The 21,763-nt window shown below is 41.5% G+C and overlaps 1 protein-coding gene across 2 annotated transcripts in view; it reads left to right on the top strand.

Moving 5' to 3' along the window:
• Positions 1-21,763, top strand: part of PRDM5 (PR/SET domain 5) — a 2,968,604-nt gene that overhangs the window by 888,494 nt on the left and 2,058,347 nt on the right. For both annotated transcript variants that reach the window (XM_044074997.1, XM_044074998.1), the window contains exon 4: positions 11,569-11,737. In XM_044074997.1, coding sequence (XP_043930932.1) covers positions 11,569-11,737 — 169 coding nt within the window. The remainder of the gene's footprint in view (positions 1-11,568; positions 11,738-21,763) is intronic.

The following is a 21,763-nucleotide window of genomic DNA, read 5'->3' on the forward strand; positions in this document are numbered from 1 at the left end:
ATTAATCTATAGTTTTTGCATTGATCTCATGTGGAAGGTTAGCTTCAAAATCATAGTAAAATGACTACGGTTATCGTCCTTTAAAACAGTCGATTCAGCTGTAAAAGAACGAGCACTCATTTGAAGTGGGCAATCAAAAGCTTGACATGCTGCTAGCTAGTGGCTTTGTATTGGAAAATGTAAGTCTCAAAGAAAGTGCAAAGTAATATATTTCAGATTCAGCTAGTGTACTGAAAAACCTGCAAGCCAAACTGCACTGAACTTGCTTACAGAGTCTGTTTTATTAAATTAGAAAGATATATTTAGTTAAGCTTTATATTCGTGCTCAATAAAGTGTTCTGAACAAGTGAATTGCAGCTGACAAGTTTATTTTGTTGTTTAATGAAATTAAGATTTATTATCTTGTCATGCCTTTATGGAAGTTGCCACAAAATATATGATTCTGAGCACTGGGAGGAGGGAGGTAGAGGTTTTTTGTTGATAATCAGATATTAAGATGATTTGTGAGGACATCCTTCATTTACTGTTACTTAGCAAATTATAATGATTTGGATATGCTGTAAAAATGGTTGTTATTTAATGGCCAGATGTTCCATTTTTCTAAAGTTTGTAAAAGGGATAGAGCTTATATTTGTTGGTTAGCACATATATTTTATTTCAGCCAAAATGTGAATCCTATCAAAGCAAGTTCTAGCCGTATACATTATTGCTGGTAATTTTTTTTTTTTTTTTTTTTTTTACGGTCAGCATTAAAACATTTTTCTTGAAAAGTTTAGGTACTTCTGCAGTCATATATCATAATATGAAATCACATGGGAAAATGTCAAAGCTTATGTTTACTTCCATGAATAATAATAGCTGTGTAGTATTTCGGTAACTGAAGTGCAGAGTAAACAGACATATACCATAATACACACAGTCAAAGCAGGCAGTTTAGAGGTTTGCCAAAGTAAGTGTTAGATCTCCAGAATTGATCTCAGAAAAAAAATGAAACCTATTTGGGGCCTGCTTTGGCATGCTGAAGCAACAGTTGCTTCAACAGGTATATTGTGGACATCTTATTACCACCTGTTATGCCATCACAGCAACAGTTAACCATGGTGGTTTGACTATAAACATCTGCACCCACTGCACCCCGTGATGCGAGTTGTGTCCTCACAGTCCCATTCTCTAAATGTATTACTTCCACTGTCACACCACCTTGGAGTAAAGGCAAACACATTGAATCTGTTTTGTCTGAAATGGTGTGACCTCGGATATAGTAGAGGTCAGAGTTGTCGTGGGAGAGTCCACCACAGTGGGTGGGTCGGGGATGGGAGACAGATGGCAGCCCTTTGCAAAAATACAGGTAGATGTGCTCTGCTATTTGTAGTTTTGCTGTGTTTACTTCAGGAAGTTAGACTTTGTGGCTGACATGTTCAGTGTCACTGAGGTAGGCATTGCTAAGACAAAGCAGACCCCATATTATTGACTTATTTCATCTACCTTCTCACTGATAAAATTTATTGTCAAATGATCAAAGTTAATTTAGTTGACTGCAGTTTCAGTAGACATGTTTAGTTGAAACGGCAGTTGACTAGCAGCAAAAAACAAAAGTACAGTTTTGTACCTACCATAAATGTAGATGTTCGAGGATCTCCATTGCTGCAGTCCTGACAAATGGGTACTCCGCTGCCCACCATCGGCCTGAATACCAAAGGGCTAGAACTGGCGTCGGTCACGGGCGCCTGAGACTGACGTAAGTACTTGTCAGTACAAATGCGCATGACCGACGCCATAACCTCAGTCTTTCTTGCCTCAGACGTCAGAATGCAAAAAGGAAAACACCACCCAAAAAACCCCAATCTAAAAAGAAAAAGGGGGAAGGAGGGAGGGAAAATAGGACTGCAGCAATGGAGATCCTCGAACATCTACATTTATGGTAGGTACAAAACTGTACTATGTTCGTCGTCTCCCATTGCTGCAGTCCTGACAAATGGGTAGAATCCCAGAGCAACGGAAAAAGGGAGGCTGGCCAACTAAATAGCAGGAGGAGCTGCAGACATGCCCTGTAAGACAGCAGTGGCAAACCCAGCCCTAGACCTAGAATAAAGAGGCAAATGATAATGCTTTGTAAAGGTATGTACAGAACTCCAAGTAGCTGCCTCTAGAATGTCTTTCATAGCTACCCCTCTCAAAAAAGCAGTAGAGGTGGCTGTAGCCCTAGTAGAATGAGGCCTGATCCCAACTGGAACCTCCTTACCATGATGAGAGTAACAAAAAGCAATACAATGGCCGATCCACTTGGAAATAGTTTGTTTCGAGACAGCTTTCCCACTTGAAGCCACAGCAAACGAAACAAACAACTGTTGAGAACTCCGAACTCATTGGTTCTGAACAAATAATACCGTAACTGCCTATGCACATCCAAAGAATGCAAAACTCTTTCCCCTTCATTTTGGGGTTAGCATAAAAGTAGGCAAATGTATAGATTGGTTCAATGCCACATTAGAAACTACCTTAGGCAGAAAAGTAGGATTAGTACGCAAGGAAACTCTGTCCTGGTGAAAAATCAGAAAAGGTTCCACTGCCATGAGAGCCTGTAATTCAGACACCCTTCTAGCAGAAGTAACAGCCAATAAAAAAGCAGTCTTCCAGGACAACAACTTCAATTCAGCCGTAGCTGCAGGTTCAAAAGGAGGCAGAGTCAGCTTTTCCAAAACAAAATTAAGATCCCAGGCAGGAGTAGGAGCCCTTCGTGGGGGTCTTATATTCTTTGCCCCTCTAAGAAACTGTTTAAGCAAAGGATGTGAAAATAAAGGAGGATCATCATCATAGTGAGCAGAAATAGCTGCAGCATGCACTTTTATAGAAGAGAAGGACAAACCCTTGTCCAGTAATATAGTCAAATATTGCAAAGTACAACTCAAATTAGGCAACGTGACATCAAGGCCTTCAGCTGAACTCCAAAGAAAAAATCTCTTCCATTTATCAGCATAAACTTTCCGAGTACTAGGACGCCTGGCTTCTAAAAGGACATCCAAAACTTGTTGAGGGAGCTGAAGGCCCTCATCCTCTAAAACTGAATGCGCCAGGCTGTCAGATGTAGGGATTGCACCCTGACATTGAGAAAATTATTGTTTTCTTGAGACAATAAGTGAGGAATCCGCGGTAATGGCCAAGGTGTCCCATGAATTAGGCTCCTCAGCAGAGGGTACCAATGTTGACGAGGCCAATCCGGCGCTATAAGGATCATGCAAGGTTTGTCCCTCCTGACTTTCAACAGGACCTGTGGAAGAAGAGGCAGAGGAGGAAAGGCATACATGTGAAGGTTGCTCCAACTGAAGGATAGTACATCTATTTTCCAGGCTTTCGGATGAAACAGCCTTGTGCAAAACAGAGGCAGTTGGGAATTCAGAGGAGAAGCGAACAGATGTATGTCTGGAGTTGCCCAAGCCATGGTCAACTGACGAAATACCTGAGGATCCAACTTCCATTCGTGAGGATCCACCATCTGTCTGCTCAGAACATCTGCTAACGAATTTTGTGCTCCTGGCAGAAACTGTGCTCGAAGAGTGATGTGCAGATCCAAAGCAGTTTCCCATAACAGCATTGCTTGTCTGCAAAGAGGGTAAGAATGAGTACCCCCCTGCTTGTTTATGTACCACATGACAGTTGTGTTGTCTGTTGAATCAACACCAGTCCCGGTCGAAGTAGATCCTTGAATGCTTTTAAGGCAAATTGAACCGCCAGCATCTCCTTCATGTTGATATGCAAGTGAAGCAACTCCGGGGGCCAAAGGTCTTGAATCCATTTTCCTTTGAAATGAGCTCCCCAGGCTGACTCTGAGGCGTCTGTCGTTAATATCTGACTTGCCTCGGTTGGGTCACAGAGAGTCCCTTGTTTAGGTGACATTCCTGAGCCCACCACACAAATTCTTTCTGAATGCAAGGGAGAATCCGAATGACAGTATCCAAATCGTGGCTGTGTTGAGTCCAAACGCTTTTGAGATACCACTGTAGCTTCCTCATATGCAGTTTGGCATTGGGAAGTACTAGAATGCAAGATGCCATGAACCCCAAGGCTTGAAGGACTGTCCTTGCAGTCAGCCTGGACATTACGGATAGCTGTTGGAAGTATAGGTGAAGATTTCTTTGTTTGTCCGGTAAGAGATGCCATCTGAGTAGCTGTATTCAGTCTCACACCCAGAAAACACATCTCCTGTGAGGGTACTAGACTGGACTTTATTTCGTTCACAGAATACCCTAGGCATCTGAAAACTGTCATCACAAACTGCAGATGTCGAAGAAGTTCGTGCTTGCCCTGAGCCAGTATCAAACAATCGTCCAGATAAGGATAAATTTGAATTCCCCTTAACCGGAGAAAAGCTATTACTGGAGCCAGGATTTTTGTGAATACCCTGGGCGCAGTAGATAAGCCAAAGGGCAATGCATAGAACTGATAATGCAAATTCCCAGTCCGAAACCTCAGGAATTTCCTGCAACTGGGCCTGATAGGAATGTGAAGATAGGCCTCCTTGAGATCCAAAGTCACCATCCAGTGATCTCTGCCTAGCATAGGCAACAGCTGCTGCAGTGTCAACATCTTGAATTTCGGAATTTCCAGAAAGGTGTTTAGAATGGATAAATCCAGAATGGGCCTCCAAGTATTTCCCTTCTTTGGCACCAAGAAAAGACTGGAATAAAACCCCGTGCCTCTGTCCACAGAAGGAACTGCTTGTATTGCTCCCAACCGGAGCAGAGAAAAAATCTGTGCCTGCGCTTCCAGTCTTTGCTGATGAGGCACATCCGGCATACCTTTGAAAGGAGGGAATGTGTGAAAATAAAACTTGTAGCCTCGAGTTATAATGTCCAATACCCATTTGTCTTGGGTAACCAAATGCCAATTCCCTTTGAAAAGTCCCAGTTTTCCTCCTAGAGGAGCTGCCAGCAAAGCAGAGTCTGGCAGCTGAAGACACAGGTCATTGGGACTGCTTCCAAAGGACTGACCCCTGCCCACCCCAGCAGAAGGGGTAAAAGAATTCAAAGGCCTAGAAGTAACAGGGCCCTGAGAGGAAGCCCTACCTCTACCACGCCTCGACCTGCCCCTAGAATGAAAATCCGAAGAGGGAAAAGACCATCCCCTAGCAGGCCAATTCCTACTGAACTTAGGGGGCTGAACCTGTAAGAAGTCCTTTACCGTCTGCATAGACTTAGCTTTTTCCTCCATTTTTTCAAAACTGATTCCACTGGAGGGCCAAAAGAACATCAGATTGCAAAGGAGCATCCATAATGCGAGCCTTAACATGCTCTGACAAGGACTGATCTCTAAGCCAGGCATGTCTGCGAACAACAGAACTAGTAGCAGCCACTCTGGAAGAAGCCTGTAAAGCATCAAAACCACACTGCAAAGAATGCTTACCAACCTGGTCTGAAGCATGCACTAAATCCTGAAGCTCCTTACAGTCAACACCTTCAGACAAAGCATCCACTTTACATTTCAATTGACTTAGCAAATAATTCTGATACCTGAGCATATGAAATTGACAATTTAAAGCTCTCATAGCCAAAGTAGAAGAGGTATACAGTTTTTTACCCCACCTATCCAGGGCCCTAGCATCCTTGTCCAGAGGAACCGGATTCTTAACCACAGAAGCCTTAACACCTTTGGGGCCTTGAGAAATAGTTTCTGGATCAGCCCTAGGACTCTTATACAAGTACTTGTGAGCTTCCGGAACCCTGTAGTATCTATCTGGTTTAACTGGGGCAGGGGCAGAGAATCTGGGTTAAGGGCAGCCTCAGAAAATACATCCTGAACAACATCCAGTACAGGGGAATAGCCAAAGGCCTGTGCTGAGGTAAAACAAGAATTCTCTCAGCCTTTACGAGAATCAGAATAATCCTGGCCATCCCACTGGAAATGTTCCCTCATGGAATGCAAAGTTTCAGAGAAAGAAAAATCTTCTGGAGGGGACGCAGAGGGAGTAGCGTCCTCAGCCTCCGAATCAGAATAGGGAGGGAAATCCTGAAGCTCTTCCACAGAGGAATCTGACTCATTGGAAGACTGAACCAGACCCTCCAATTCTGTGTCTATCCTGGGCCGCTTCACAGGGGGGGGCATGGAACCCCTAATTAAAGTAATCAAATTTTCAGCCATCTTTAACATGTGCTTCCTAGGAGCCGGACCCTGGGGATTAGCACCAGCAGGGATAGACTTAGATTTAGAATGGCCTTTGCCCTGAGAAGGAGGAGGTCTAACTACCCTATGAGGGGAGGAAGCCACCGACAACAAAGAAGCACCCTCAGCCTGGCCTAACACAGGAGAAGCCACTTCCTGCAGTAACAAAGGCTCCCCTAGACACACCGGTAAACTGTCAGAAGGAGCCACTGAAGCAGTCAGTGGTTCCACAGAACCGACGTCCGGAGTGGACGCCTCATCCAGTTTGGACCGCAAAGACTTATCTTTGCGCTTCTTAGAAGAACCAGTCGTCGGAGAATCCGACGGCATGTTATAATTACAACGTCTACCAAACACCAGCCTAGCACAGTCCAACCGACGTTTAATAGTACGCTTGTTAAAAGTAGCACAAAAGCGACACCCAACAACGTCGTGCTCAGGCCCTAAACAAGGAATGCAGAGTGAATGGTAATCCCTATGAGGAATCTGTTTCCCACAAGAAATACAGTTATTAACTTTTTCTGACATCCGGCAATACTGAGGCAAGAAAAAGACAAAAAATGTTCCCAACAGGGTACTTAGCCAACTTGGTATCCGGTCTGAAACTCGAAAACCGACAGTTCCAGAACACCGAACGGCACTTGCAAAAACTGCTTCTGCTGAGGACCATGCGGCAAGAAATACTGAGGTTATGGCGTCGGTCATGCGCATTTGTACTGACAAGTACTTACGTCAGTCTCAGGCGCCCGTGACCGACGCCAGTTCTAGCCCTTTGGTATTCGGGCCGATGGTGGGCAGCGGAGTACCCATTTGTCAGGACTGCAGCAATGGGAGACGACGAACATCCATTGTTTCATGTAGTGACAAAGTTGCCAAGCAAGAGAAAACCCTTACTCCCTCCCACTGTTATTATCGACACTGAGTTTGCCAAATCACTGAGTAAAGGCTTTTCTCATGATGCAGAAACTTCAGAGAAATGTTTTTTGTCTAAATTGTTTGTGCCTAATTGCGATTCGTCAAAGTGTGACTCACAGAAACAAGTGTTTTTGAAGGCCTTCTGTAATACAAGAAGCAACAGAAGTGGAAACTTTACATGCACAACTAAAGCCATGACTGCAGCCCAGATGACCCATGTTTGATTGATGCCCTAAGCACTATAGGAGCAGGCTGAGGATGGAAAGGACTCATAGCTAATGTTTGCTTGCTTGCCCAACTCAGGGGAGGGAGGTGATCAAGTCCATATAGTTTCTTATGTAAGTACTAGGCAATCAGTCTGCAGATCATAACAAGACTAGCCAGTGACTCATATTCAGCAGTTCCAGTCATCCTCAAGGAGGGCAATAGAAGATAGCCTGGAGAGAATATGAGTTTGTCCAGTTATCTAGGTTTACCTTGAAGGTGGCAAGGGTGACACAGTACAGTTTCAGATAGGCCATATTTGACAGTGATAATCAGATATGTCATCTAAGCCCACAGATGAAATGTGCTTAGGATTTGAGAGGTCAGAGAGAATGTATTCCGTTATAATTAAAGGGTGTGACTGTGACCTCAGAGTCTACGGAGTACTGATAACTCTGGGTGGAGTAAAATTTGAACTACATTCAGCTTGGATATTTCCTTTCAGTCGGAGTGGGTAGTATTATTGTTGACTAGTTCTGTATGTTGTTGCGTGTTAATTCTTAACTTTCTGACAGAAAGAAAGGTTTGAAGTCATTTTGGTCGTAGTGGCGATTTTAAGTTCATATTCAGCTTATGGACAGGCTGCAGAAATATTTTGTACTTTTTGCTGTGTAATGAGCACTACCCTCTCATTCTCAAGCCACAAGGAAGAATCTCATTGAAAAATGACTGAAAATTAGTGCCTAAATCAGGTCTTGTGTATCCCATGATAGGAATCAGTGGGTACCTCATTGGAACAAAGCATAATGGGCTAGGATAATGTGGGTACTGTATTACGGTTCACAGTAGCACTTCAAAGTGTGGAATTTGGCAGACCTGTTTCCTTGTGTATGGTGGTAAGAAATCAGGCACTACAGTAACTCCATTTACAAATGATTGCATGTGGAATTACATTCCCCTCTTCCCCAAAGGCATGGTCTGGACAGCACATGCCCAGTGCTGTCCACAGGGACCGGAGTATGTACACGGCATTAAGTACAAATGGGTTTAGTGCTTAGCAGGTTTTCACTTTGTGCAAATTGAGCATTTCAGAAACAATAATAAACTGAGCCCTAATTAGCATAATCACTGAGCTCAAGCAGGTGAAGCTGCATGATGTAAGTGCGATGGAATGTAGGGAATCTTATCGCCCTACAGAAGAAAACTGTAGAGCACAAAGTTCAGAACCTGCCAAAAGTGAATTTCAGAAGATTTCTTCAGGAAAAATACCTCTGATTGTACAAGGTAAGTGCTACTTAATTTGTAGTATCGCTGCTTTTAACTGGTACTTAACTTGTTGATATATATGCATATTTTTCAATACTACCAAGTGTATTGGGAAAGGGAGATTGCAAGGGTACAGCAGTTGCTGGGCTGCAGGATTTTTAAGCTTAATGGAAGACATACCTGTGGATACATACTCAAAGCACAGTTCAACAGACTTGTACAATCTATAGGATACACATTTTAGTAAATAAAATTGAGTGTTGTATACACTGCACATATGTTAGTAACAAAAGTATTTTTAACAGTGAAAGGAAATGTCATGTCATCTTGGTCAGTTGCAGTGGTATGTGATTGTTTTGTGGGGAACATGTGCTCAGTAAACCTATGCACCTGACATTAATTAAAGAGTGTGCATACAAATAGATATCTGACAGACAGTAGAATAGCATGCTAAATGGCCAGGTAAAATACTGATAGTGTTAGGATTTGTCAAGGCCATACTGGAACAAGGCTGGTAATGCCACTGTTTTAACAGAGCAATGACTAACCTGTTGGGGCTCCTTCATATAAGGCCAACTTCTTGGATGCGGGAATGAGGTGCTACTCCAGGCCCCCTGTCTCCATGGATGATGGCTCTTTGCCCTGCATGCTGCTGAACAGACCTACTAGGACATGTCTGAAATAATGTTGTAACAAATATCAGTGCAGTTGGTAGCCACAACCACAGTTATGAAGTGGTACATTACAGGACCATGGCGCCCAGCAAAGAGCACAACTTCTATCAGGCAACCACACTGTGGTTGGAGACACAGTCTGTGACAGGGAACACTCATTTACATGTTTATGTCATGGCATACATGATCAGAAAGCGGGCACTACAGGAAGTTAGAGATAATGAAGATCTGACTGTTGCACCCAGATCTGTGAGCCAACACTTCAAGAAGACTGAATTGAAGACATCCCTACAGTTTCCAACCTTTGTAATGAAAGGTTATCATTTCCACCTTTTCCAGGTTGCCTGCAGAAGAATGTAGCATTGTGATCTGCAGTGTAGCAGCAAGTCATTAATGCAGCCTACAGTAAAAAAAAAAACTGAAGGCACTGGCCACATCTAGTACAAGTATCAGCAGCAATAAACAGGCTACTAAGGAACATGTCTTACTCCAACAGAAACGTGCTGAATGATTTGGTGATAACTTTGTTTTAAGAAAGAGAAGATACATACACTTCGTAACAAGGCTGGTGATTCACAGTGCAAACTATTACATACCATTTCATTTTGGGTGTGTTAATCACGAGTTCAAAAAGGGACCACCTCCCAAGCTGAACAAAATAACTTGTAAGATCAAAGGCTCAGGGACAGCATCAGATTGGGTGTCCATGGGGGCTTGTCGTCATTGCCACTGTGCAGAAAATGTATAGCTTATATGGACCAGTTCAGTACTGTGATGCAGAGGTGCAGTCAGTACAGCATTGTAATCTTCCTGGATGTATTGTCCATTGCTCTGCATGACGGAAGCGTGATTCCTCACTGCCTGGTGTACCCTAGTCAGCAGCATATCTCACTGCCTTTAACTACTGACCACTGATCCCATTGTTGCTGGTTGTATAACACCCTGCATACATGCAAGTACTGCACATGCCCATTTAGAAACTAGTACTGGCTCATTTATAATGAACATACTTTGTTGAAGTTTGGGCATCGGGCTGGCACCTCAGCACCGTAAAAATCAACTGCCAATCATTAGCTGACCGGCGTTCTGCTGTGGCGACCCCTAACCAGGAAAAGCCAAAAGAAGAACAACAGTACATCAGCTGACGTGTTTGCCTGTACAGTAGTCAAGGGTACTTTATCTGGAAATTGCTTGTCATAGTTTCACATTTATCGTGTTTATTTATTATGGTGGCTGCGGCTGTCCAATTCTTCAGTCATGTCTCTGTGTTTGTACTGCAGCATCATGTCACACATATCACTGGTCTCCATATGACAGCTTGGTATGGTGTCATGCTACATCATTCTAATATTGTTATCTTCACATTGTGTTTAGTGTTTGTAACACTGCATATCATTTCTTTCACACAGTCATCATAATGTTTACATCCTTCAGCAGTACAACTTCCTTGACATGTTTCTTTTATAGGTGGTGGGTATTTTGTCCATAATTTTTTTTTTTTTTTTTGAGGGGTGTTATTACTAGTTGTGGGTGGCTCCATACTATTTTGTTATTATTGTCTTATGCCTCAGATTGTTTATTCATTGCTGTATGTTGCCGTGCATGCATAGTGTGCACGCGTCTGAGTATATGTGCATACAAACTGTTCTCTGGTAAGCAGGATGCCATTTTGCAGTTGTGAAAAAATTTTGTTTCACATAACTGACACTCAGATAAATGCATGTTCATTTCATAGGCTTCACGTCTGTAAGACTTGACAAAGTGGGCATAAACCACTTGAGTGGTCATTCATAATGAATTGTTTCTTGTTCTAAGTAGGGCTTTGGGATTTCAGTTTTAGAGTCACGCATCAGAAATGTCTACTTGTCAAAAAAATTGTCCTACGTATACTGTGGAATTATTGTTGTTGTTTTTGTTATGTTTTTCTTTCGTCTGTGGATATTACAAAAGAAAATATGTAAAATTGCTAAACAAGTAACAAGAAAATAATTTTTTTGTAATTTATTCATTTGTTAACAGCTGTAATCTGTGTAAACTTCAAGACCAGCCTGTCTTCAGGGGCAGCCTGGGGTCACTTTCTATTTAAATGACTTACTTAGAATCACACAGTAGGCAAATGGAGGCTGAGGAAACTCAAACCCTCAGATCAGCATCATTAATATTGTAAAACAGAGTTATCATAAAGTAACAGTTTTCTAATAGACTCAAAGCAATAACAATGCCATCAGTGATCAAAGTATTTATGCCGGCAGTGTAATTGTTGCTGGCAACATAAAAGCTTTGCCACTGTGAAAATTTGCTGTTTTTCCATTAAAAACCTAATATAATGAGTGCTGTTGCTTGCTGTTTGCAGGAAGGTGAAAACATTTTCTATTTGGCTGTTGATGATATCGACACAGATACAGAGCTACTGATAGGCTACCTTGACAGTGATATGGAAGAAGCAGAGGAGGAGGAGGATGAAGTAGTCATCAAAGAAGAGGAAGATACTGTGAAGGAAGTGCCACAACTGACAGAAAAAGGTATGCTTAAGCCCCTCTGTAAAAGTGCAGTTAATGGTAAGTGTTTTTCTATCACTGTCAATTAATACCGTAAACAGCAACACTTTGAAATGACTGTATTAATTCTTTGTATACTTCTGAAATGTACAAGAGATTTGTGCTGGAACTGCTTAACAAGAGAGGTTGTACTATTCTTCAACGATTTAACATAATCTGAATTTCTGAGATGGTAAAATGGGTTTAAATGGGTCATATATGGTCAGGTGATGTTTCTGTGTAGATAGCTATGGGAGTCAAATATGTGATTCACAAATAAATGAATTCACTTGTCTGAAAAAAGACTGCTAGTGCTGAAACTTAGAAATGACTGCCCTACTTCTTCTGAATTGATTATGTTAAGTAGATGGATACAGAAATGAGAGCCTAGTTATTATGTAGGTGTGTGTTGGAGGGAAAAAGAAAAGCCAGTTTCATTTTTTTAGCTTCAGAATTTTTTTTCACCTGAAGATGTTTGTTGGTGGCTCTGTTTTTTAACAAAATGTTCTAGATATGCCAAGTACTATTCATAATGTGATATGGTTATAAAAATCATCTGTTAAGGCCACTAGATCCTGGTCAGGTGGGTGCTTCTGTGCAGAGAACCTAATCACATTAACATGTTGTGCTTTGCATAGGCTGTGTTCTGCCACCTAACTGGCATTTAATACTGTATTGCCATAAGTGTCATTACTAGACTACTGGTAGTGGTATTACTGGAATCTGAAGTTTGAAGATTTTACTCAATGTGTCATTCAGCATGTGGAAGCCTTCATGCTGTGTTTCAGCGCAGGGCAGAAGTGTCACCACAAAAAAATGAGTCTGGGCATGAATTTATGTGCGAAAGCTATTTCCATGAAAAGAATAATAAGCTTAGCGTTTATTTATTGCTGGTTATATAACCTCTTCACAGGCTTGGAAGGGGCTGCTGTGCAACTGTGACAAGGGGCTTTTTCTTCCAGGGCAGCCTCTGTACAAATGAGATGAAATTATCATTTTGTGATATATCATGAAAGCAGAACCCATGGTTTGTCTTTTCATAGTTATGTCATCTTTATTTATTATTATTGTTATTGTTATTCTGTTGCAGTTTTTCACCCCCAAAACATGATAACTAGCAAGGATTCATTAATGTTGGTTCACAACAAGCATGTATGTTTCTCTTTTTTTCATAGAGAATACATCAAAACTATAAATACTGTATATGATGTTGTTATAATAACAGAGTTAAAACACTATTTATCTTTCCCTTAAAATGATGGTTTCAGATATTTGAAATGTTTAAATAGAAAAAAATACTCAGAATTCTGAATTTGTCCTTGGAAATTCAAGATACAAAATACAGCTGTTCTGTTACATGTAATCTAAAGATACATGTTAAGTGTACAGTAGTTTATAATTCAGTACACATATATTTTTATTTAAAGAGTTTTACTATAAAATTTAAAGTTTATTAGGATCAGGCTGACTATCCACATGTCTTAATCTGAAAATTTAATATGAAAATGTGAAAGCAATACAGACATTTGTAGGTAAAGTTAGCTTCTCTCTGACTTTTCGACGTGCATCTAGATGTTACATCCAGAAGACGAAAACAACCAGTTATAACCTAATTTTAATGAAAGTAAAAACAGACCAAAAAAACTATATATATATATATATATATATATATATATATATATATATATATATATATATATATACATACATATATATATATATATATATATATATATATATATATATATATATGTATACATATATATATATATATATATATATATATATATATTTTTTTTTTTTTTTTTTTTTTTTTTTTGCAGGGAGCAAGACCTCCACATTAATCTGCTCCCCCTCCCCTCCCCCAAACTTAGGAATACCAGCTCTAAAAATGCACAAACAAGAAGAAAGGGGAAATCTCCCAAAAGAAAGGAATCACTACTGGCATACACTTGGGACCTCCACCAGTACTGATTTCGTATGAAAAACATTAATGAGAGAGTTCATCTTGGCCTAGTAGAACTCAACCAGTTCATACGTCATCCAGTCTTAAGTTCAAGGATGTAGAGGGAAGCCATTTAATTAAGACCAGAATTCCTACAAAGACTTTGCACTTCTGGTACTTTTATGTATAAAAGTGAGGTTTTCCCTCCTTTTAAACAATTTGGCATAAAATGACATTACAGTTATTTTTTCCATGAAAATTCAAAATACAGTAGCTCATTTGAACTATCTCTTAACTAACAATTTACTAGCCAACACACAACATGGTTTTTGCACCGACCACAGCACCACAACTGCCCTCATGACTGTCAGTAACACCATCAGTCAATATAGGAGTGAAGGGAAACTAGTCTCAACTACCTTCTTAGACCTCTCTAAGGCATTTGATACCGTTTCACACCAAACACTGCTAAGTGTACTCTCTCACCTAAATCTTAGCCACTCAGCACTTACATGGCTCAAAGCCTACCTATCAGATCCCCAGCAAACCATAACATGGCAGAATGCCCTCTCCCCCTGCTCCCAGTTACCCCTGGAGTACCTCAAGGCTCTATACTAGGTCCTCTTCTCTTCATTATCTTCACTAACAGTCTGCACACTGCCCACTAACCATGCCACCCTGCTCCAATATGCAGATGATTCTACGCTCACATGTGCTGCCACAACTTTTCAGCAATTGTAAGTCATAACACAATAGATCTTTTCTGCAGTGGAATCCTGGCTATCTCACGCTCAACTCATCCTTAATCCAAACAAAAGTAAACTTATGCTATTCCAACCCACTAGAACCATAGACCCCCCCCACCTTCAACACCACAATTTCTGCCGTACACCAAACAAAACTCCCAAGAGTACTAATCAGTAATAACATGAAATTCGACATTCATGTATCACAAACAATAAAACAGGTACACAAAAAGCTACGCATGCTATATAGAAACAAGCAGTTCCTACCTGATGATACTAGGGCTGCTATCACTAGAACCCACTTGCTCTCTACACTCCTCTATGCCTCACCCATATTCACTAATTTGAGAAAAACATATAAGTGTAAACTAGAAGCCTGCTATAATAAACAGCAAAATTCACCTCATATTCTACATACACCACTGCCTAGCCCTAAAACAGCTACCCTGGCTCGAACTACCCAATCACTTACACTGTACCCAACTCACAATGGCCCGTAGAATACTACAACAGCCTGATAAGACCCCTGCCCTTCAAAACATACTGCAACTGTATTCCAATAATTCTGTATTGTGTTCCACCGCTAAATCATTACTTCAAATGTCTGAAGCCAGTAATACCGCAGGAGAATCACTTTACTCATATCACATAGCCAAAATCTGGAATACTCTCCCACTTACTATCAGGTCTGCAAGAAACACTGTCCACTTCAAGAAAATACTCAAGAACCACTTATACAACAATTGGTTATGCCCATGCTTCAGACCTGACTAGCTTCCCTTCAATTACCTCTGATCCTTCCTACTGCTTCCCTTCATCTGCATATTACTTCCTTTATCTCAACTTTCCTTTAAGTTCATCTTACTGTTTTAACCAAGCTCATTCTACTTCCCAGTGCTCTTTTAACTAACCCTGTCCTCTTTCTAAACTCTCTCATGTAACATGGTATGTTAAGTTAATTTTATCACGAAGTAAGCAATTAATATTTTATGTTAAATGCATCAACAGTCCAAAACTTTTTCCTCCTAGGTATTTTCAGCTCTCTGCATATTATTGTAACACTATTAGCCATGTAAGATTTGATATTGATTGCATTTTCATTTGCACCTGTCTACTTTGTTTTGCATTGTTTATGGAGCTTTTTTGTCTGGGCCTGCACTAAAAATGGGTCTTTTACCCAGTCGGACTTTCCTGGTAAACAAATGACAAATAAATAAATCCATACATAAATTTGTCATTGAAATTAGGAGCACAGTCTTATAGGAAACTATCCAATGCTGAATTCCCTAAAAGTTTCAAAAGAATCTGTCAAATCATTTTGAAGTCGCATCCATTTCTAGATAGGGACCAAAATAACCCAGAACAGTCAGTGACAGTGGAAAAGACTCTTGCATCTAGCAGTAAAGCAGTTAAAGAAACATTTTGCACAGTAACTATTAGCCAGCTTCCCTTTACATTGTTGAGTGTAAAGTGAATGCTGCTTGTGGCAAAGTTCATCTCCCTAATGTTGAACTCCTGATTGTTTGTTTTCCTCAGGGAATTACTACTAGACCAGTTTCTAGGTATTTGCCAACAGTGATTCCTTTTGTTTCTGAAATGGATCTTTTTTTTAGTTGTTAGTTCGACTGTGGAATTGATTATTTAAATTGGGGTCATGGGGGCTTGCCCCCTTAACATAGGGATGCAGCAGGGAATGTCCTCTGCAGAAAACACTTTAAAATATTTCATTGGGTTGAGTTCCTGACAAGTTGAACTCGGAGTTGAGACCTCATGGAGCTGAATGTCAGTGAGTTCTAAACAAAGCCTGAGAGGCAGCATTAGCAAACTCAGGATCTCTTGTTACCTCTTTCTCTCTCTCTCTCTCTCTCTCTCTCTCTTTGCTTTTTTTGTTAAAGATTCCTTGTTGTTTTATGTGCTATAATGAACAAGGGACAACTCAATCTTGCCTCTTAATCATATACAGTTTTTGTCCTTCAATTAAAGAAAAAGATGTGCTGTAAAAGAACAACAGAGAGGAGTTTTAAAGGTACTTTATGTACATATTCATAACAGTTGTGATAAATTCTCTGATCATCTTGAATAAGGCTACCCTATAGATTCTCCAGTGCCAGCGAGATCAGATGATCTTAGCGAGACAGATTGTTGAGAAGAAACTAGAGATGAGGAAAGAGTCTAACTTTGCATTCCTAGACTTGGAAAAAGCATATGATAGGGTCCTAAGTAAGCTGATTTGGACAGTCCTTTGACTGTTCAAAGTCCCAGAAATATTGGTAGAATTAGTGCAGGCTATGTACAAGGACCCAATGACACAAGCATGAATGGTGTTTGGTTTCACAGAGGGGTTCCCAGTGGGAGTGGGTTTGCATCAGGGTTCAGCTGTGACTCCACTGCAGTTCATACTGATGATGGACAACATTAGTAAACAGACTGGAGGGGGACAGATTAACAAAGTTGCTGTATGCAGATGATATGGCATTATAGGCAGACACAGACTCTGAGCAAGGATTTCATCAAATGATAGGTAAATGGAATGAAAACTGAAGGCACATGGGATGAAACTGTGTACCGACAACACTTGTCATGGCAGCAAATGGGAGAAATCAGAAGAAGCTAAAAATTGAGACAAAAGGAAAAATCGTGGAAATGTTTAACAGCTTCTGGTATCTAGGAGAGGTGATCGAAGAGAAGAGAAGTTTTAATGAAGAAGTTAAAGCTAGAGTCAGAGGCGCTACAGCCAACTGTCTCAAAGTGTTGGGGGTAGTGTGTGACAGAAGAATGCCAAAGAAGCTGAAAAGTATGGTGTGCAAAATAGTGGTGTGACCTGTACTACTGTATGGTTCAGAAACCTGGGCAATGAAGACAGAGCAGTTGAGGAAGCTAGAGGGGTTGGAGTTGAAGTGCCTGAGGTAGGTAGAGTAGGTCATACACTGTGGGACAGATTAAGAAATTAGGACATCAGAACAGAAGCTCAAGTAGCTCCAATTGCAGAGGAGCTCAAAGAGAACATATTACTGTGATTTGGGAACAGGTACAGGAAAGCAGGAGACAATCTGGTGAAGAAGATCTGGGACAGGCAGGAAGAAGGCAAGAGGAAACTAGTGCATTCAGCATAGAGATGGATGGATTGTGTGAGTCTTGTGACAGTGAGACAGAGAATTGAAGGGGATACCCCCAGTCCCATGTAGAAGAATGAGGGAAAAGGGGTTGATGATGATGATGAGCTGTGGCTGCAGCCAGCTGCCACAGAATGTCGGCGTAGAGTTTGACAGATTAATTCCAAAGGAGCTGAAAAGCAAGGTGTACCAAACTGTGTGACCAGTACTTCTGTATAGTACAAAAACCTGGGCAGTGAAGGCAGAGCAGCTGAGAAAGCTAGAGGTAATGGAGATAAAGTGCTTTGGATATGGGCAGGATGCGCACTGTGGAAACATGAAGAAATGAGGACATCAGAGCCGAAGCCCATGTAGTTCCAATTGCAGTGAAGGTCAAAAAGAGCAGATTGCAAGGGTTCAGGCACATGTGCAGGAAAGCAGAAGCCAGTTTAGTGAGGAAGATTTGGGAACATAACATCCCTGTATTCTTCCCTTATAAAACCCATTGTTGCGTACAATGCCCCTTTCAGCATGTACCTCACCAAGCACATGCAGCATCTGGAGAGACCACAGAGGTTACTCACTAGGAGAATCTAGGGCCTCAAACATCTACCCTACACAGATAGGCTAAAGGCCCTGTCTGTCTACTCAGTCTCATACAGATTCCTCAGATGTGACCTCTGTCTGGCATACAAAGCAATCTCAGACCCCACCTTGATGGGACTGCTGCATATCTGCAAGTCAAGCTCCACTCGAGTAACCTGCACAAGCAACCTCAGCCTGGTCTGTGACATCAGTAGGACTTGTTGGCAGGACAAGTTTGTGTCCCAAAGACTCCCCCTTCTGTGGAATAGACTCCCTCTCCACATCAAGCAGAGTACCTCATTAACCCTTTTTAAGAGCAGCCTGGATGGAGAACAGAAAATACACCCCTGGGATTCCACCTGTGTCCCTGATGGACAGGGGCATTGGGTACTGACTTGTCGAGACATGGGTTAAATTCTTGCCTAGGCTTGTAAGGGCCTCGGGCCCAGTAGCTTAGTAACTTCCTATGATCCTAAGAGACCGGAAGAAGGCAAGAGGATATGGGCATCCAGCAAAGAGATAGACAGAGAGATAGATAGATAGATAGATAGATAGATAGATAGATAGATAGATAGATAGATAGACTGCATGATAGAAGACCTGTGACAGTCAGGCGTGGCCATCAAAGATCATAGGGGAGTATAACTGAATTGAGAAAAATTATAACAGTTGATACAACATCCCAACCCCATGACAAAAAAGAGAGTTAGTGGTGATGATGATGTTAATCAAAAGAACACATTTATACAGAGCAGAGTATATTACACTCTTCTTTGTATTTGCTTCTACATCTTTGTCCCCATTATTTATAAGACAGTGTGACACACTAATTTCCCATAACCTTTCCTTTCCACCTTCTGACTGCAAAAGCTACTTAATGGGTTCATTGGTTGATGTCCTTCCATTGCACTGTTGCAGTATTCTTTATTAAAGGGATTCCTTGCCTAAGGTAGCCCAACACCCGCTCACTATACCAAAGCCTTAGGCTTGTAAGGGCATTGTACTTCACATGTATGCTCCCTGCTCATGCCATAGGGCATAAAGGTGACATATGGACATAAACACCTCAGAACTTCTTTCTCACCAGTCCAAACTCCATCTTCCATCTTTGGTCTGAATGCTCCTTCTTTTCTGCCAGTTACCAAGCCATTTACAGATAAGTGCTCCATTGGGGTTTTCTTCTTATGTTGTTTTTTCTTTTAGTTGTGAGGTTATATATAATCCAGAAAGGGAAAACATCTGTGTGGGAGACAGATTCCATATAAGGATCATCACAAGCAATGTTTGTTTTGCTTGGGCTCTTCTCACGACCATACATCATGCCTGATTTGTCAAGCATTTGTCCCAAAGACTCTTTGTAGTTGTCTGTCCTCCTTGTCTAACTACTTAAAGAACCAGATTCTTCAGTTGTCTGCGCTGGTTGTGATGGTGGAATCATCCCATCCTGACGATCAGCCATCTGCCAAAAAGACCAAAAAAAGTTAGGTTGAATTCTGCTGCTGTACCACCTCCCCCAGATGATTCTCTTGAGGCTGGTGAAAGTGCAGAGGATCGTCCAGCTGTTTCATTGGATTCCTCTGCCATGACTGTTTCAGAGGCCTGAATGTTTGGCTTCTCATATGTCCTTGGAAGCTCTGCAGATGTCCGTTGTGGATGTTGAGGGGGAACCTCAGATGATCACATCTAAGGGACTGAGAGGTATTCCACAGATTCTTGTTTGGGAGGAGATTTCCACTATGTTGATTAGGGTCCAAGTCTCCTATGATCTTTAGGGCTGACATGCCTTTGAAAAGGAAGCAGAAAACAAAACATAAAAACAAGAAACAAGTGCAGCCCCAAAAGGGAAACCAGTAAAATACAAAATCACTTGTGAAGCGGTTTGTCCAGTGCAAAATAAGCAAGGTTTTTGCTGGCCTTTTAATAAATTGCTTATTTTACACTTTACATACTGCTTCACAAGAAAACAAAACATATTAACCCTTCTCCTAAGGATACCCATCATAAATGGCAGGATTCTACATAGAGGTTGTTTAATGCACTCATGGTTTTGAAGCCCCCCAGGGAGTTTCTGTTCTTGCTCCCCCTTGGTCATCTACTACTCTTAAGAGGCCCAAGGAGTAGGACTCTTTTAATGAGGAATTGGATTCTGTAGAAGAGTCTTTGGCTTACTCCTCTCAGATTCTTTGTCCATTGGACTGTGGTTCTGAGAAGAAAGACTCCGTCAGTCCAGATTCTCCCTTTGAGGAACTTTCCTTTGGGAATACTATCTCTCATACGATGGAGTTTTTTAAAATGGGACTATACCCAGGCTTCTGTCATTCAGAAGAGGTATTATGCACTCCTTCAGATGGAGTCTCCTAAGCTGTCTGCTATTCCTGTGGTCCTATCTGCCCTGATGGACATTTTTTCAGCAGCTTCTCAGGCTCCTGATTCCCAGCCTCCAGCCCTTAAAAAAACTGACAGGTTTTATAAGGTGCCTGATGGTTGCAAGTTTCTTTACAAATGCCTTTCTGCTGACCTCACTATTGTGTCTGTCTCTTCTGACAAAACTTCCAAACTATTACCCTTTACTAAATTGCTTCATTCTGACAAGGACAATAGGGCCATGGAACAGCTGGGCAAAAAGGTGTATACTGTTGCTACCCTGGCCTTTCAGGGCATTAATTACCAGAACCATATGATCAGGTATGTCTTAGCTCTTCTTTCTCAAGCACATCAGGTTATTTCTGACCTTGCTGATTCTGAGGGGAAGGTTTCGGCCCTCTCTCTGTTGGGCTCCTTTTGCCAATTGGCTCATCATTTTATTAAATGTAGATATGATGAAGCCAATGCTTCTTCTAGAGCTGCTGCCTTTGGTTCTGTGTTGAGGTATTATTCTTGGCTTTATCTCCAACAATTACCTGATGATATTTAAGACAAATTGATGGATGCTCACCTTGATAATGGAAACCTATTTGGTTCTGCAGCTGCTGAACTTTTTAAGTCCCTGCAGGAAAAGGGCAAGGCCTCACAAGAATTCAAACATATTTTTGTTTCCCTTATTCCTAAATTTCAGAGGAATTATCCTTCTAAGCCTGCCTTTGTTTGTAGACAGTCTCACCCTCCTCACAAAGGTAAAAAGGGTTCTAGATGGGCCGCTCCTGCTTAGTCTTCTGAGACTCCTACTAGTCAGACGCTTCCTTTTCCAGACAAGCCAGGTTCTGACTGTCTTCTTCTCTCCATCCTAGGTCAGGTTCCTTTGTCTCTTCATCTTTCCTTGTCCCTTTCCCATTGGTTACAGATCACTGAGGACCCAGGTTCTGTCCACCATTCATCAAGCATACACCATGGCGTGAAAAGCCCTTCTTCCCTTTCTGCGTATTCCTCAACCTCCTCAAAAACAGCAGCCCTTTTTGCCAGAGATATTCCAGGGCCCTTTGTCTGAAGGCACCATCCAAGCAGTTTCAGCTCCTGAAATGGGGAAGGGGGTTTATTCCAGAATGTTTTTGGTTCCCAGGAAAGAAGACACTTGGAGGCCCATTCTGGACCTTTTTCAGCTCAACAAATTTCTGAAGATACCTTCTTTTCGAATGCTGACCCTTCAGACGCTTATTTCCTCTTCTTCCTCAGGCTTTCCTGATCTCTCTGGATCTCAAGGATGCCC

The sequence above is a fragment of the Protopterus annectens genome, chromosome 6.part0 (genome assembly GCF_019279795.1).
Source record: "Protopterus annectens isolate FY-2018-M chromosome 6.part0, PAN1.0, whole genome shotgun sequence".
Classification (NCBI taxonomy): Eukaryota; Metazoa; Chordata; order Ceratodontiformes; family Protopteridae; genus Protopterus; species Protopterus annectens.